Below are 16,607 nucleotides of genomic sequence, written 5' to 3'. Positions count from 1 at the left end.
GAGCCAACGAGGGGAAGGAATGAGATGAGGGGAGGGAGGAGGAATAAAGAGCCAACGAGGGGAAGGAATGAGATGAGGGGAGGAGGAATAAAGAGCCAACGAGGGGAAGGAATGAGATGAGGGGAGGGAGGAGGAATAAAGAGCCAACGAGGGGAAGGAATGAGATGAGGGGAGGGAGGAGGAATAAAGAGCCAACGAGGGGAAGGAATGAGATGATGAGGAGGAATAAAGAGTGTGTCTCTTCATACCTCTCAGACTCATAGTCTCCCTGGTCCTCAGGAGGCACGGTGCAGCGGGTCAGCCTGCTCTGACGCAGCTCTGCAGTGGGGTTCCAAAACGTATCCACCACCCCGGTCTTCTTATCGTTGATGAAGATTTCACTGTCCTGGAGGAGCCAGACACACAGGAAGACCCAGTTAACACAGTCAGCCCCTCCACACACACGTTCAGACAAAAAAACATTAAATGAGAAACACACACATAGAGAAATACAAAAACATCTACACACCAAGCAGACAAACGTTCAATCACTCACCAAATTGTCTGACATCCTGTTATCTGCCAACAACCACTGCTTCTTATTAGACACAAAGTGCTCCATCACCCTGACCTCCCAAAACAACCTGGCTGTGTGCCCTGGTCAAACGTAGTGAACTATATGGGGAATAGGGTGCCTTTATGGGATGGAGGCAGTGGTACTGACGTTTAGGTATAGCAAATCTGACTGCTGAGCCACCTCAGACAGTCCTCCTAAACAGGCTGAGAGAGCTGTATTGACCAATCTGAGGACATGGCTAACACACACGCACGCACACACGCACACGCACACAGTTGTTATTCCCCAGAACCCAATGACACTAATGGCATAGAGCTGGCCAGGGTAAGCCAGGGGAAGGTGTGAGAAAGAATGACTGAGGTGATAGTTATGTAGAGGAGTGGTTGGTTCTAACATTGACCCATTTATCTGTCAGTCAGTCAGTATCTGGCTGTCAGTCAGTCAGTCAGTGTCAGTCAGTCAGTGAGGGTCTAGCAGTCAGTCAGTCTGTGTCTGGCTGTCAGTCAGTCAGTCAGTCAGTGTCTGGCTGTCAGTCAGTCAGTGAGTGAGTGTCTGGCTGTCAGTTAGTGAGTGAGTGTCTGGCAGTCAGTGAGTGAGTGTCTGGCAGTCAGTCAGTGAGTGTCTGGCAGTCAGTCTGTGAGTGTCTGGCAGTCAGTCAGTGAGTCAGTCAGTCAGTCAGTGAGTGAGTGTCTGGCTGTCAGTCAGTGAGTGAGTGTCTGGCAGTCAGTCAGTGAGTGTCTGGCAGTCAGTCAGTGAGTGTCTGGCAGTCAGTCAGTGAGTGTCTGGCAGTCAGTCAGTGAGTCAGTCAGTCAGTCAGTGAGTGAGTGTCTGGCTGTCAGTCAGTCAGTCAAGTGAGTGAGTGTCTGGCTGTCAGTCAGTGAGTGAGTGTCTGGCAGTCAGTCAGTGAGTGTCTGGCAGTCAGTCAGTGAGTCAGTCAGTCAGTCAGTGAGTCAGTCAGTCAGTCAGTGAGTGAGTGTCTGGCTGTCAGTCAGTGAGTGAGTGTCTGGCAGTCAGTCAGTCAGTCAGTGAGTGAGTGTCTGGCTGTCGGTCAGTCAGTCAAGTGAGTGAGTGTCTGGCAGTCAGTCAGTCAGTGAGTGTCTGGCAGTCAGTCAGTGAGTGTCTGGCAGTCAGTCAGTCAGTGAGTGTTTGGCAGTCAGTCAGTCAGTCAGTGAGTGTCTGGCAGTCAGTCAGTGAGTGTCTGGCAGTCAGTCAGTCAGTCAGTGAGTGTCAGTCAGTCAATCAGTCAGTCAGTCAGTCAGTGAGTGTCAGTCAGTCAGCCTGCCTTGCCTGCCTGCCTTGCCTGCCAGTCTGCCTGCCAGTCTGCCTGCCTGCCAGTCTGCCTGCCAGTCTGACAAACGAACAGATATTATGATATACTGTGTACGCAGCCTGTCACCCTGACAAACTAACAGATATTATGATATACTGTGTACGCAGCCTGTCACCATGACAAACTAACAGATATTATGATATACTGTGTACGCAGCCTGTCACCATGACAAACTAACAGATATTATGATATACTGTGTACGCAGCCTGTCACCATGACAAACTAACAGATATTATGATATACTGTGTACGCAGCCTGTCACCATGACAAACTAACAGATATTATGACATACTGTGTACGCAGCCTGTCACCATGGCAAACTAACAGATATTATGATATACTGTGTACGCAGCCTGTCACCATGACAAACTAACAGATATTATGATATACTGTGTACGCAGCCTGTTACCATGACAAACTAACAGATATTATGATATACTGTGTACGCAGCCTGTCACCATGACAAACTAACAGATATTATGATATACTGTGTACGCAGCCTGTCACCATGACAAACTAACAGATATTATGATATACTGTGTACGCAGCCTGTCACCATGACAAACTAACATATATTATGACATACTGTGTACGCAGCCTGTTACCCTGACAAACTAACAGATATTATGATATACTGTGTACGCCTGTCACCATGACAAACTAACAGATATTATGACATACTGTGTACGCAGCCTGTCACCATGACAAACTAACAGATATTATGATATACTGTGTACGCAGCCTGTCACCATGACAAACTAACAGATATTATGACATACTGTGTACGCCTGTCACCATGACAAACTAACAGATATTATGATATACTGTGTACGCCTGTCACCATGACAAACTAACAGATATTATGACATACTGTGTATGCAGCCTGTCACCATGACAAACTAACAGATATTATGATATACTGTGTACGCAGCCTGTCACCATGACAAACTAACAGATATTATGATATACTGTGTACGCAGCCTGTCACCCTGACAAACTAACAGATATTATGACATACTGTGTACGCAGCCTGTCACCATGACAAACTAACATATATTATGACATACTGTGTATGCAGCCTGTCACCATGACAAACTAACAGATATTATGATATACTGTGTACGCAGCCTGTCACCATGACAAACTAACAGATATTATGATATACTGTGTATGCAGCCTGTCACCCTGACAAACTAACAGATATTATGATATACTGTGTACGCAGCCTGTCACCATGACAAACTAACAGATATTATGATATACTGTGTACGCAGCCTGTCACCATGACAAACTAACAGATATTATGATATACTGTGTACGCAGCCTGTCACCATGACAAACTAACAGATATTATGATATACTGTGTATGCAGCCTGTCACCCTGACAAACTAACAGATATTATGATATACTGTGTACGCCTGTCACCATGACAAACTAACAGATATTATGATATACTGTGTACGCAGCCTGTCACCATGACAAACTAACAGATATTATGACATACTGTGTACGCAGCCTGTCACCATGACAAACTAACAGATATTATGATATACTGTGTACGCAGCCTGTCACCATGACAAACTAACAGATATTATGATATACTGTGTACGCAGCCTGTCACCATGACAAACTAACAGATATTATGATATACTGTGTACGCAGCCTGTTACCCTGACAAACTAACAGATATTATGACATACTGTGTACGCAGCCTGTCACCATGACAAACTAACAGATATTATGACATACTGTGTACGCAGCCTGTCACCATGACAAACTAACAGATATTATGACATACTGTGTACGCAGCCTGTCACCATGACAAACTAACAGATATTATGATATACTGTGTATGCAGCCTGTCACCCTGACAAACTAACAGATATTATGACATACTGTGTATGCAGCCTGTCACCATGACAAACTAACAGATATTATGATATACTGTGTACGCAGCCTGTCACCATGACAAACTAACAGATATTATGACATACTGTGTATGCAGCCTGTCACCATGACAAACTAACAGATATTATGATATACTGTGTACACAGCCTGTCACCATGACAAACTAACAGATATTATGATATACTGTGTATGCAGCCTGTCACCATGACAAACTAACAGATATTATGACATACTGTGTACGCAGCCTGTCACCATGACAAACAAACAGTCTCAGCACATATTAAACAGTGTCTCTGGCCATTGGTGCAGAAAACAACCCATTTTACATTTAATTGGTGACTTAAATCTACATACAGTTTGGATGCATTAAGCAGGTAGGTGAAAGTGCATGTTCGGTGGCCTCCATTAAAACTTCATCAAGGTCAGGTCTTCTGACATAATTAAAGTCAGTTTGACCTTTGGGGTGGAAAATAACTTTCCATACTTCGAAACCTTAAAAACAAATTCAATGCATGTGGGCTAGGGGGCAGTGTTCGGAAGCTCGGATGACAGACGTGCCCAAAGTAAACTGCCTGTCACTCAGGCCCAGAAGCTGGGATATGCATAGCTGGTGGCATTTGAAAGAAAAACACTCTAAAGTTTCAAAGACTGTTAAAATAATGTCTGTGAGTATAACAGAACTGATATGGCAGGTGAAAACCCGAGGAGAATCCATCTGAATTTCTTTTTTTTGAGGTCACCACCCATTCAAATGCTTGTCTATGGGACATTCAAAGGAATTCCTCCCAGATTGCAGTTCCTATGGCTTCCACTAGATGTCAACAGTCTTTAGAAAGTGTTTCAGGCTTGTTTTTTGAAAAATGAGTTAGTAATTGAAGTTTTTCAAGGTGGCTCTCATTTGGACTGTTATTTATCTCTGGTATTGAACATATTACATTCCGTCTTAAATGTTATCGTTTATTTACATATTAGGGTACCTGAGGATTGATTTGAAACGTTGCTTGGCTTGTTTGGACAAAGTTTATTGTTAACTTTGGGTTTCCTTTGTATGCATGTTGAACGAGTGGAACGGGTGGATTACTGAATCAAAACGAGCCAACTAAACTGACTTTTTTGTGATATAAAGAAGGACTTTATCGAACAAAACAACCATTTGTTGTGTAATTGGGACCCTTCGGATTGCAAACAGAGGAAGATCTTCAAAGGCAAGTGATTTATTTTATCACTATTTCTGACTTTTGTGACGCCTCTGCTGGTTTGGAAAATGTTTTAAATGCTTTTGTATACAGGGCGCTGTCCTCAGATAATCGCATGGTATGCTTTTGCCGTAAAGCCTTTTTGAAATCTGACAAAGCGGTTGGATTAACAAGAAGTTAAGCTTTTAAACAATGTAAGACACTTGTATTTTCATGAATGTTTAATATTATATGTTTAATATTACGAGTTTTGTATTTTGAATTTCGCGCTCTGCAATTTCACCGGATGTTGTCGAGGTGGGTCACTAGCACCCCACCTAGTCCAAGGAGGTTATTAAAGAGAAGTGTAGGGTCGTGTTCATTAGGGCGCCAACGTTTGCAACGGAAAACAAAAATAAGCATTTCTAGTCCCAAACTGTTGGTCAGTTTTCCTTCTGCTGGAGACATAATGAACTTACCCAGTGTCCCTCCAGCGTAGCCAGCACCTCCTTCCCCAGCTTGATCTTTCCAGAGACCTGGTTTACACTGTCGTTGTTACCCAAGAACGGCTGAAAAGAGAGGGGGAGGTGACGCTTTATGTTACAGCCCTGTTTAACCTGGTTCTTACCTGGTGTTTACATGGCATCAAAGTGGAGACATGGTAACCATGTTACATGGAACCAATGGATCATTTCTGCTAATGACCTCAGAGAATCCAACCGTCTTGGTAACTACCTGCTACCAAATGGGACATATTGATGCTTGTATCTCAAAAGAAACAACTGTGTACATAGCTACTAATCTAACTATACTATTACTCTAGGTAGCTACCACTTCAACAAGTACTATATAAGTATTACCTGGTAAGTAGAAGGCTGTAAAATAAAGTGTTCCAGAAAGGAGGATTCATCACATTGGTGTTTTGAAGTTCAAGATGCAGCACAGGGGTGGGTCAGGCAACCCTCCTCTTGGATAGGTACTGGGTATGCAGGCTTTTGTTCCAACCCCACTTTAAAACACCTGATTCAGATAACGAAGGTCCTGTTGAGCAGCTAATTGGCAGAATCAGTTGTGCTCCATTGGGGCTGAAGCCAGAGCCTGCAGGTGGGTCCTGTAGCTCTCCAAGATGAGGGTTGTCCCCCCTCCCTCCCATCTACAGCTTCATTCGTGTTTCTAGGACTAAAACGGCCTAATGCAGTTTGAAGCTTTTGTTCATTAAAGACTAAAAGCCAAATGATTGAGGCTAAAGAACAAGTTATTTCCTCCTACCTTGAGTTTGAACTCGAGCTGGGCACTATATCCTGTCTTCTCACAGGCAATGGTGATCTGGCCAGCCAGCTCCAGAGTCATGGTGCCATACAGGATGCCTGAGAGAGGGAGGACAGTTACTATACACTACAGTAGAGATGGTGCCCTACAGAGGGAGGATAGTTAGTATACACTACAGTAGAGATGGTGCCCTACAGAGGGATGATAGTTAGTATACACTACAGTATGGTGCCCTACAGAGTGAGGATAGTTAGTATACACTACAGTAGAGATGGTGCCCTACAGAGGGAGGATAGTTAGTATACACTACAGTAGAGATGGTACCCTACAGAGGGAGGGTAGTTAGTATACACTACAGTAGTGTGCAGTGTAAGGGTTTATTCCATTTGAATGAATTCCATTCAGGAAGTAAACTGACATTCTGATTCAATGTTCCCCGTTCCTTTCATATCGACTGAGGTGAAATGGTATTGACCCCAACCCTGGTAGTGTGTGAATCAGGACTGATTCAGTTAGTAGTGAAGTATATTTCCAGTATTACAGACTTTCCAGTCAGTCTGTATGACAAGCGACGTCATGTTGAATCTACTTCCTATGTAGAAGAAAGGGACGTGTTGCTTCAGGGTTGGGCTCAAGGCAGTCAATTCAGGAAGTGAATTTAAAATCCAAAATGTTTAATACTTCTGACATAAACAGCTTCTCCTTTTCAGATTATTAAGAAGTCATTAAAAATAGATGGACTCCTTTTAAATATTCTATTGTAATTTCAGTTTACTTCCTGAATTGACTGACTTCAATTTAGGTGGGCATATATAATTCTAAGGCTATTAATGTAATGTGTGTTGCTTTCACAGTAAGACTCGTCAGTAAGAGGTCAGACCTTAATGTAATGTGTGATGCTTTCACAGTAAGACTCCAGTCAGTAAGAGGTCAGACCTTAATGTAATGTGTGTTGCTTTCACAGTAAGACTCGTCAGTAAGAGGTCAGACCTTAATGTAATGTGTGATGCTTTCACAGTAGGACTCCAGTCAGTAAGAGGTCAGACCTTTGCAGTGGGCGTTGCTTTCACAGTAAGACTCCAGTCAGTAAGAGGTCAGACCTTAATGTAATGTGTGTTGCTTTCACAGTAGGACTCCAGTCAGTAAGAGAAGTCAGACCTTAATGTAATGTGTGTTGCTTTCACAGTAGGACTCCAGTCAGTAAAAGAGGTCAGACCTTAATGTAATGTGTGATGCTTTCACAGTAAGACTCCAGTCAGTAAGAGGTCAGACCTTAATGTAATGTGTGATGCTTTCACAGTAAGACTCCAGTCAGTAAGAGGCCAGATCTTTGCAGTGGGCGTTGCTTTCACAGTAAGACTCCAGTCAGTAAGAGGTCAGACCTTAATGCAATGTGTGATGCTTTCACAGTAAGACTCCAGTCAGTAAGAGGTCAGACCTTAATGTAATGTGTGATGCTTTCACAGTAAGACTCCAGTCAGTAAGAGGTCAGACCTTAATGTAATGTGTGATGCTTTCACAGTAAGACTCCAGTCAGTAAGAGGTCAGACCTTAATGTAATGTGTGATGCTTTCACAGTAAGACTCCAGTCAGTAAGAGGTCAGACCTTAATGCAATGTGTGATGCTTTCACAGTAAGACTCCAGTCAGTAAGAGGTCAGACCTTAATGTAATGTGTGATGCTTTCACAGTAAGACACCAGTCAGTAAGAGGTCAGACCTTAATGTAATGTGTGATGCTTTCACAGTAAGACACCAGTCAGTAAGAGGTCAGACCTTAATGTAATGTGTGATGCTTTCACAGTAAGACTCCAGTCAGTAAGAGGTCAGACCTTAATGTAATGTGTGATGCTTTCACAGTAAGACTCCAGTCAGTAAGAGGTCAGACCTTAATGTAATGTGTGATGCTTTCACAGTAAGACTCCAGTCAGTAAGAGGCCAGACCTTTGCAGTGGGTGTTGCTTTCACAGTAAGAATCCAGTCAGTAAGAGGTCAGACCTTAATGTAATGTGTGATGCTTTCACAGTAAGACTCCAGTCAGTAAGAGGTCAGACCTTAATGCAATGTGTGATGCTTTCACAGTAAGACTCCAGTCAGTAAGAGGTCAGACCTTAATGTAATGTGTGATGCTTTCACAGTAAGACTCCAGTCAGTAAGAGGTCAGACCTTAATGTAATGTGTGATGCTTTCACAGTAAGACTCCAGTCAGTAAGAGGTCAGACCTTAATGTAATGTGTGATGCTTTCACAGTAAGACTCCAGTCAGTAAGAGGTCAGACCTTAATGTAATGTGTGATGCTTTCACAGTAAGACTCCAGTCAGTAAGAGGTCAGACCTTAATGTAATGTGTGATGCTTTCACAGTAAGACTCCAGTCAGTAAGAGGTCAGACCTTAATGTAATGTGTGATGCTTTCACAGTAAGACTCCAGTCAGTAAGAGGTCAGACCTTAATGCAATGTGTGATGCTTTCACAGTAAGACTCCAGTCAGTAAGAGGTCAGACCTTAATGTAATGTGTGATGCTTTCACAGTAAGACACCAGTCAGTAAGAGGTCAGACCTTAATGTAATGTGTGATGCTTTCACAGTAAGACTCCAGTCAGTAAGAGGTCAGACCTTAATGTAATGTGTGATGCTTTCACAGTAAGACTCCAGTCAGTAAGAGGTCAGACCTTAATGTAATGTGTGATGCTTTCACAGTAAGACTCCAGTCAGTAAGAGGCCAGACCTTTGCAGTGGGTGTTGCTTTCACAGTAAGAATCCAGTCAGTAAGAGGTCAGACCTTAATGTAATGTGTGATGCTTTCACAGTAAGACTCCAGTCAGTAAGAGGTCAGACCTTAATGCAATGTGTGATGATTTCACAGTAAGACTCCAGTCAGTAAGAGGTCAGACCTTAATGTAATGTGTGATGCTTTCACAGTAAGACTCCAGTCAGTAAGAGGTCAGACCTTAATGTAATGTGTGATGCTTTCACAGTAAGACTCCAGTCAGTAAGAGGTCAGACCTTAATGTAATGTGTGATGCTTTCACAGTAAGACTCCAGTCAGTAAGAGGTCAGACCTTAATGTAATGTGTGATGCTTTCACAGTAAGACTCCAGTCAGTAAGAGGTCAGACCTTAATGTAATGTGTGATGCTTTCACAGTAAGACTCCAGTCAGTAAGAGGCCAGACCTTTGCAGTGGGTGTTGCTTTCACAGTAAGACTCCAGTCAGTAAGAGGTCAGACCTTAATGTAATGTGTGTTGCTTTCACAGTAAGACTCCAGTCAGTAAGAGGCCAGATCTTAATGTAATGTGTGATGCTTTCACAGTAAGACTCCAGTCAGTAAGAGGTCAGACCTTAATGTAATGTGTGATGCTTTCACAGTAAGACTCCAGTCAGTAAGAGGTCAGACCTTAATGTAATGTGTGATGCTTTCACAGTAAGACTCGTCAGTAAGAGGTCAGACCTTAATGTAATGTGTGATGCTTTCACAGTAAGACTCCAGTCAGTAAGAGGTCAGACCTTAATGTAATGTGTGATGCTTTCACAGTAAGACTCCAGTCAGTAAGAGGCCAGACCTTTGCAGTGGGTGTTGCTTTCACAGTAAGACTCCAGTCAGTAAGAGGTCAGACCTTAATGTAATGTGTGATGCTTTCACAGTAAGACTCCAGTCAGTAAGAGGCCAGACCTTTGCAGTGGGCGTAGGGCATGTTCATGACGTAGTCTTCTCCTCTGTTGAGAAATGTGAGCCGAGCCTCTCCGTCCAATATGGCAGACAAGGAGTTTCCTGCAAAGAGACACATCGTCATGACAACACCCAGGAAAGGGTGTTAACACAGATATAACATTTGTTGGGTGTGCCTTTAAAATTATTATTATTATTTTTCAGCAGAAATGTGTTACCAAATATTCACTTCCCACTGTTAACTAGACAGGCCCGACATATCTATCTATACGCATTTGCTGTTTGGTAGGTGTGTGTGTGTGTGTGTGTGTGTGTGTGTGTGTGTGTGTGTGTGTGTGTGTGTGTGTGTGTGTGTGTGTGTGTGTATGTGTGTATGTGTGTGTGTGTGTGTGTGTGTGTGCATGTGTGTGCGCATGTGTGTGTGCATGTGTGTGTACATGAGTGTGTGTTGCACCGTAGAACTTGGACTTGGCCAGGATGCTTCCGCTGAGACAGAAGCCGTCCTTCCTGTTACTGACGTAGAACGCTGACACTGGAGGATGATGGGACACCTGACAGGGAGAGAAGGTGATTGGTCTAAGGTCAGGAGGACAGGTACTGGAAGCTAGCCCTGATCATAGCCAGTCTAACAGAAGATGTAATGTTGTCGAGTCTAGACCTTCTGAGAACCTATCACAGTCCTTCTTTCATCCATCAAACCATCCATCCATCCATCCACCAACCTGTCAAACTATCCATCTATTCATCCACCAACCCAACCATCCATCCACCAGACAATCCATTCACCAACCCATCCATCCATCCACCAACCCCATCCATCCATCCACCAACCCCATCCATCCATCTACCAACCCATCAAACTATCCATCCATCCACCAACCCATCCATCCATCCACCAACCCGTCCATCCATCCATCCACCAACCCAACCATCCATCCACCAACCCAACCATCCATCCATCCACCAACCCATCCATCCATCCACCAACCCATCCATCCATCCACCAACCCATCGATCCATCCATCCATCCACCAACCCATCCATCCATCCACCAACCCAACCATCCATCCACCAACCCATCCATCCATCCACCAACCCAACCATCCATCCACCAACCCAACCATCCATCCATCCAACCAACCCAACCATCCATCCACCAACCCAACCATCCATCCATCCATCCATCCATCCAACCAAACAATCCATTCACCAACCCATCCATCCATCCACCAACCTGTCGATCCATCCATCCATCCATCCATCCATCCATCCACCAACCCAACCATCCATCCACCAAACAATCCATCCACCAACCCGTCGATCCATCCATCCACCAACCCATCGATCCATCCATCCATCCACCCATCAAACCATCCATCCATCTACCAACCCGTCAAACTATCCATCCACCAACCCATCAAACCATCCATCCACTATCCATCCATCCATCCATCCATCCATCCATCCATCAACCCGTCCATCCATCCATCCATCCATCCATCCCCCAACCCGTCGATCCATCCATTCAGTCCCCCACACATCCATAATTTACATACTAACTACAACGTGAATCAATTGCTTAAATGCTCAAACCCCAATCAGACAATCACATACTAGGGAGCAGTCTCCCCTCCTGGCTCTGTTACCTGTTCAGAAATGTAGAATGTCTTGCTGTTGGTCTTGCTATGGAGCCACATGCAGCGGTAGGTCTCACCGATGATGGGGTTATATGGCTTCTTCAGGCCCTGCTTTTCAGGAGGAAAAACTGAGCTTTAGATACGTCCGCTGAATGGTAGAGATACAGAGGGACATCTTGTCACATCCAGAACAGAGTCGTGTTCATTAGGCACCTAACAGAAGAAATGGACTGAAATAGAGGGACTACCAGGTCCTATCCAGTAAGAAACACTTACTTTTCTTTTTTAGAAAAATGTTTTCCACTGTTTTCCTAATGAACATGACCCTGCTGAAACTGTGATTTTAAGTGAACGTTCTAATCACCTGTGGCTTTTTGTAGAATCCAGAGATATACCACTTCACTACTTTCTTCATCCTGTTGTAGGCATTCTCCTCCACAGCTGCCCTGGAAATGATCAACAACAAATCGCAATGAGGACCTAAATCAAGTTAAAGATACATCTTTGAATATTTGTCTGTTTCTTTGTCAGGTCTGACTATACTGTCCTACTACATAAGACATTTGATTGGTCAGCTTGGTAGTACTGTCCCAGCAGGCAATACTAGTTAAAATTACATCATTACAACCGTAGTACTGACTCAGAAAGGAAGTCAGCATGGTAGCAGTACTGACTCAGAGAGGAAGTCAGCATGGTAGCAGTACTGACTCAGAGAGGAAGTCAGCATGGTAGCAGTACTGACTCAGAGAGGAAGTCAGCATGGTAGCAGTACTGACTCAGAGAGGAAGTCAGCATGGTAGCAGTACTGACTCAGAGAGGAAGTCAGCATGGTAGCAGTACTGACTCAGAGAGGAAGTCAGCATGGTAGTAGTTCTGACTCAGAGAGGAAGTCAGCATGGTAGCAGTACTGACTCAGAGAGGAAGTCAGCATGGTAGCAGTACTGACTCAGAGAGGAAGTCAGCATGGTAGCAGTACTGACTCAGAGAGGAAGTCAGCATGGTAGCAGTACTGACTCAGAGAGGAAGTCAGCATGGTAGCAGTACTGACTCAGAGAGGAAGTCAGCATGGTAGCAGTACTGACTCAGAGAGGAAGTCAGCATGGTAGCAGTACTGACTCAGAGAGGAAGTCAGCATGGTAGCAGTACTTACTCAGAGAGGAAGTCCGCATGGTAGCAGTACTGACTCAGAGAGGAAGTCAGCATGGTAGCAGTACTGACTCAGAGAGGAAGTCAGCATGGTAGCAGTACTGACTCAGAGAGGAAGTCAGCATGGTAGCAGTACTTACTCAGAGAGGAAGTCAGCATGGTAGCAGTACTGACTCAGAGAGGAAGTCAGCATGGTAGCAGTACTGACTCAGAGAGGAAGTCAGCATGGTAGCAGTACTTACTCAGAGAGGAAGTCCGCATGGTAGTAGTAGTCGGACAGCTTGTCCAGGAAGGAGCGTGGCTCCAGGATGAAGGTGGGCAGGACCTTAGACAGGTCCATCCCAGGCCTGACCTGCTTCAGCAGCGTCCAGATCAGAGACTTATTCTCCTCCGACACCGTCTCTGTCTGGGAGGCCTCACCAGCCTGGGACACACACATATAAAGGTTTGGTGATTTACTGTACACACCACACACACTTTCATACTGCAATGAATTCTGGGGTTAGTCCTGACCGGCTCTTGAAGCCGCTTCAGCAACTGTAAAGCCAACATCGTAGCTGTTGCACCAAGAGATCCACACCTGTTGATGAGGTCGCTAGGTGATGGGTTATGTAAGGTCACAGTATTCACATAGGGGTGGAGTATATACCTATATGATACAAGCACATTATGGAGTTGCTCCAACGTGATATTATTCAGTATGATCATCTGTCCTGTCCGAAGAACTTCATCAGTTATCAATCAGTTCATTATTCACATCTTTGATCTTCTTCATTTTAGCATCTGCTGGCTGTATAATTCCAGCTATCGAAAATGACAATTCTAATTCACCACAGAACAGCTGGGAGGGATTTCACGCAGGCAGGCATACAAGTGCAACCCCACCCTTTCAACTATAATGTCTTCATGCCCTGCCTGTGGCACTTGGCTAAGGCTATATTAATAGTGCTGAAGATTTCACAATCATGAACAAATTATTTACGAAGCTCCATCAAACCTCTGAAGACTTGTTGTAAGTCCAATCCTAATGGAGTGTGGTTTCGTCACGTATAACATTCTACATACTGCAGCAGAACTGTGGCAGAAGAGATACACGTCCTGATTACTTGTCTATTGCAATGTAGGTTCCAACGTGTCAGAATAAAAGAGGTTAGACAATGGGACATAAGACAGAGATAGAGGGTTAGAGAGAGATCACAGACAGGCTGATTTAGGGCTGTCTGAGGCTTCACTCTGAAGACTGCTGCCCACACACACCACTCTTGATGGACGCCGACTCTGCTCCTTTCACTTCTCGTTCAAAAGTGTGGCGGCGGCTAGCCTAGCGGTTAAGACTGTTGGGCCAGTAACTGAAAGGTCTCTGGTTTGAATCCGCGAGCTGGCAAGGTGGAAAAATCTGCCGTTCTGCCCTTGAGCAAGGCACTGAATTGCTCCCCAGGCGCCGATGATGTTGATTAAGGCAGCCCCCACACCTCTCTGATTCAGAATTCATTCAGTTCCCAGTATCATCTAACTCTTCCTCATCTTAAACAAAGGTTTATCAAGTGTTCCCACTGTGTTCAAGGAAATGCCACTTTTTTTTTTCTCTTAAGAATATTCTCTGAGGTCTTAAATCTTAAAAAATATCAAATCAAGCTGATTCTCTTCAATGTTACTGAGTCAAACTTTCCTTGGAGGAAAATTCTCACAACGCTTGTCCAATCAGATGCATTTATACAGAGTAAGCTGGGCTCAGTCCCCCTGACCAATAAGAGCCAGCGGTACTGACTACGCTCATCATCATTCCTCACCTCTCCCAGCTCCTCCTGGGACTGTTCCAGGTACGGAGTCTCCCGCAGGGCCTCGTTGGGGTCAAGGTCAATGTAGGAGTCATCCTGACGTTCCGACGTGTCACTGTCACTCTCCTCGCTCTTCCCCAGACCCTCCACGTCTGACTCCTCGTGGTCCTGCTCCCCCTCCCGGTCCGACTTGTCTGAGTACAGGTCAGGGTCCTTGAACTGGTCACTGTCGTTGAACCTAGCGGGAATAACAAGGAGGATGGATTCAAAGGACAGTTCACACTAAACACTTTTAGCACAGTTTTTGCTCTGCACTGAAAGTGCAGTGCATCTAGAAAACCTGACTGCTGCTGGAATGCAAAACAAATTGGTATTGTACTAACAGTGGACTAATGAACAAAATACTGAAAGATAACTTGCCATTACCACTACCAATAGCACGGTGCATGAATACAGAGCTCCTCATGCCTTACTGCATGAAGGTCTTTTTGAGCAATCCCTGCAGAGTTGACAAAAGCACAGAAATTCTCCACAGCAGCCAAATCCCCCAGTACAACACAGATCCTTTGAAAGTTCAAAGCCTCAAGAAGACAGTGCTCTCCTCTCGAAAAGGAGAACACATGCAATCTTTACAAACTACAATCAACTCCGATGCATTCACAGATAACAGATACAACCAGTCAGACAACCAGTCGTCTCAGGGGAAATGTATCCTCACAAAGCACATGGAAATAGACCACAAGAGCTCAAACAGACTGCAGACGAGAGTAGAAAAAAGACTTGCTGCTCCACTTAGAGACACAGAGAGATGGGTTCCGGCCAGGCTTGTAACAGCTCCACATTCAAATAGACAACTAATCATGGTCTTCAGTCTGAACTGAGTCATGGGTGTTGCTGCAGAGGCTGGAAGCAGAGCTTGCATACCCAGTAGCTCTCCAGAGGACTTTTCACACTACTGAGCTGTACCGCGCTGGCCTGGTTACACATCCAACATAGTTGAACCCTGCTGAGGAGGACAGTTTGGTTTTAAAACATCTGATCAAGAAGAAAAAGAAACGCACACCTATTAAGACGAGGTGCTGGCGAGCGGAGTAGAAAACTTGAAAATAAAAGAGAGCCAGCTCAGTTTGACGAGGGAGGTCAGAATAGAGTTGGAGAGCCGTGGCTGGGCTAGAGCGGAGAGACCGTACTGTAGACAGGGCTAGAGCAGAGAAACCGTACCGTAGACAGGGCTAGAGCGGAGAGACCGTACCGTAGACAGGGCTAGAGCGGAGAGACCGTACTGTAGCCTGGGGTAGAGCAGAGAGACCGTACTGTAGACTGGGCTAGAGCAGAGAGACCGTACTGTAGGCTGGACTAGAGCGGAGAGACCGTACTGTAGGCTGAGCTAGAGCGGAGAGACCGTACTGTAGCCTGGGGTAGAGCAGAGAGAACATACTGTAGGCTGGACTAGAGCGGAGAGACCGTACTGTAGACAGGGCTAGAGCGGAGAGACCGTACTGTAGCCTGGGGTAGAGCAGAGAGAACATACTGTAGGCTGGACTAGAGCGGAGAGACCGTACCGTAGACAGGGCTAGAGCGGAGAGACCGTACTGTAGGCTGGACTAGAGCGGAGAGACCGTACCGTAGACAGGGCTAGAGCGGAGAGACCGTACTGTAGCCTGGGGTAGAGCAGAGAGAACGTACTGTAGGCTGGGCTAGAGCGGAGAGACCGTACTGTAGGCTGGACTAGAGCGGAGAGACCGTACTGTAGCCTGGGGTAGAGCAGAGAGACCGTACTGTAGGCTGAGCTAGAGCGGAGAGACCGTACTGTAGCCTGGGGTAGAGCAGAGAGAACATACTGTAGGCTGGACTAGAGCGGAGAGACCGTACCGTAGACAGGGCTAGAGCGGAGAGACCGTACTGTAGGCTGGACTAGAGCGGAGAGACCGTACCGTAGACAGGGCTAGAGCGGAGAGACCGTACTGTAGGCTGGGCTAGAGCAGAGAGACCGTACTGTAGGCTGGGGTAGAGCGGAGAGACCGTACTGTAGGCTGGGTTAGAGCGGAGAGACCGTACTGTAGGCTGAGCTAGAGCGGAGAGACCGTACTGTAGCCTGGGCTAGAGCAGAAAGACCGTACTGTAGCCTGGGCTAGAGCGGAG

The 16,607-nt window shown here is 45.3% G+C and overlaps 1 protein-coding gene across 1 annotated transcript in view; it reads right to left on the bottom strand.

Annotated features, from left to right (window-relative positions):
* Positions 1–16,607, bottom strand: part of LOC135515611 (oxysterol-binding protein-related protein 8-like) — a gene marked incomplete at its 5' end in the record, with an annotated part of 33,968 nt that overhangs the window by 4,952 nt on the left and 12,409 nt on the right. The window contains 9 exons of the mRNA XM_064939233.1: positions 249–385; positions 5,450–5,539; positions 6,240–6,337; positions 9,908–10,006; positions 10,359–10,455; positions 11,551–11,649; positions 11,906–11,987; positions 12,930–13,111; positions 14,478–14,703. Coding sequence (XP_064795305.1) covers positions 249–385; positions 5,450–5,539; positions 6,240–6,337; positions 9,908–10,006; positions 10,359–10,455; positions 11,551–11,649; positions 11,906–11,987; positions 12,930–13,111; positions 14,478–14,703 — 1,110 coding nt within the window. The remainder of the gene's footprint in view (positions 1–248; positions 386–5,449; positions 5,540–6,239; positions 6,338–9,907; positions 10,007–10,358; positions 10,456–11,550; positions 11,650–11,905; positions 11,988–12,929; positions 13,112–14,477; positions 14,704–16,607) is intronic.

This window comes from Oncorhynchus masou, chromosome 27 (assembly GCF_036934945.1).
Source record: "Oncorhynchus masou masou isolate Uvic2021 chromosome 27, UVic_Omas_1.1, whole genome shotgun sequence".
NCBI lineage: Eukaryota > Metazoa > Chordata > Actinopteri > Salmoniformes > Salmonidae > Oncorhynchus > Oncorhynchus masou.
The sequence above is the reverse complement of the archived record's forward strand: the minus strand, read 5'-3'. Positions and strand labels throughout refer to the sequence as shown.